Source organism: Octopus bimaculoides, chromosome 7 (genome assembly GCF_001194135.2).
Source record: "Octopus bimaculoides isolate UCB-OBI-ISO-001 chromosome 7, ASM119413v2, whole genome shotgun sequence".
Lineage (NCBI taxonomy): Eukaryota > Metazoa > Mollusca > Cephalopoda > Octopoda > Octopodidae > Octopus > Octopus bimaculoides.
In genome coordinates this window covers 65,259,393-65,261,241 of record NC_068987.1, presented here as the reverse complement: position 1 = coordinate 65,261,241, position 1,849 = coordinate 65,259,393, and the positions used below count along the sequence as shown (strand labels likewise).

Genomic DNA, 1,849 nt, shown 5'->3' with positions numbered 1-1,849 from the left:
GATGTTTGACTTATCATTTTCATTGAGTTATGAGATGACAGCAGTCACCACCTCTTCATATGGAAACCATGGTGGATTCATATATAGTGCAAACCAAACTTTGGGACTGGTTAGCGAATCACAAAAAGGACAAGCATGTTCTTCCTCTACAGCTGTTGAGGCACCCTTTTATCATGCCTGTTTCTTTGTTCATTTTCAGAATCTTTTCCACCAGTCGAGCGCTTTAAGTTTACAGATGCTCACATATCTGCAGGATAACTCCCACCTAAGTATGAGTAATTCACACACACACACACACACACACACATACATACAAACATCATCATCATCATTATTAATGTTTGCTTTCCATGCAGGCATGGATTGGATGGCTTGATAGGAACTGGCAAGGCCAGGGGCTGCACCAGGTTAGTCTATTTAGGCTTGGTTTCCTAATGCCAACCACTTTACAAAGTGTAATGAGTACTTTTGACATGGCACCACCATCAGTGCTTTTTATGTGGCACCAGCACCCACACCGATGCATTTTACATGACACCTTAGTTTTAGGATCTCAGTTCTGTTATGGTGGGTAGGTTTTGTTGAGCACAAATGTTAAATATACAGATGTATGAAGGCTTCAGAAGGGAACAACTACATTCTGACAACTCACCTGAGAGAGTCATCTGCTTCTCCCAATTGATAATGTAAAAGACTGAGTTTCAAAAAGGCAGCTGTATTATCATTGCGTAATTTCGTAGTTGGACGGATGTCGTGGATTGCTTTTAACAAATCGCCTAGAGCAATGTAGCATTCAGATCGAATCTCCTTCAGTTCTGGGCTCCATGGACAAATCTGCAACAGGTGAAGGGTTATAGCATGATCAAGATGTAAAATAAAAAAAAATATTAAAAAAAAAAAAAACACAAAATACTGGCAACAAGATTAAATCTTACAGTTCGGAAGTTCAAATCACATCTAATATTAATTATCTTTGCATTTCTAGAGAATCAGTAACCAAGTTAAAAAAAGGTGGTTACAACTGAGTCAAAGCTTTACTTAATGTGATTGGTCTGATAAACTATGTTTTATATTGAAGAGATGACAATTCATGATACCAGTGTACCATAACTCTGGGCCACAGACATTCTTATGGCCCAAATTTTATATAAGGATTTAAATACTCACAGGTGAAGTTATTACAGTGAACAACAATCACGTTGTCCATACTTGTTGACAATATGTTCAGAAGGTCAAATCACATGAAGTTGCAATTAGCTTTTTCCATTTTTCGGACTTATGACTAGCTTCATTAAAAGGAACAAACTATAACTCAGATATGGGATGTTCCTAGCCTTAAGTTTGAATCCTGCCAAGATTGTCTCTTACCTGTATCCAGGTGGGAAGATATACTGATACTGCTTGGACATTTAACATTATGGAAAATGAGAGAAGTTCAAGATACATAAACTACTTGGGATGTATCAAAAACTTATAGAAATTACATAAGCTCAAAAATAATTTATATATATATATATATATATATATAAGTCAGTAAATAGCGGGGTTGTGTTAACCGCACGTGGAGAAATAATAGGAAAATAAAAAATAATAATAAGGTAGAATGCTAAACTGGAAGCATATTTTAATAAAGATTTCTACCGACTTTCATTGCGAAGCAAATTTTCAAGAAGAGGGAGAATGAAAATGTTTTTTAAAAAGAAGTACAAAATGAAGAAAATAATATATAAATAATATATTAAAAAATAAATATGCCAATACATTATATTGTCTTTGAGCTTTTGAAGTTCAATGGTAATTCATGTATATAATGGTTGGAAAAATAAGGATGCATGAGAATTGAGAGTTG

At 34.9% G+C, this 1,849-nt stretch overlaps 1 protein-coding gene across 1 annotated transcript in view; it reads right to left on the bottom strand.

Annotated features, from left to right (window-relative positions):
• The window catches only part of LOC106872831 (dnaJ homolog subfamily C member 3), a 31,704-nt gene that overhangs the window by 8,382 nt on the left and 21,473 nt on the right, over positions 1 to 1,849 (bottom strand). Inside the window, exons 6-7 of the mRNA XM_014919957.2 lie at positions 653 to 834; positions 151 to 221 (exon numbers count right to left, since the gene is read on the bottom strand). Coding sequence (XP_014775443.1) covers positions 151 to 221; positions 653 to 834 — 253 coding nt within the window. The remainder of the gene's footprint in view (positions 1 to 150; positions 222 to 652; positions 835 to 1,849) is intronic.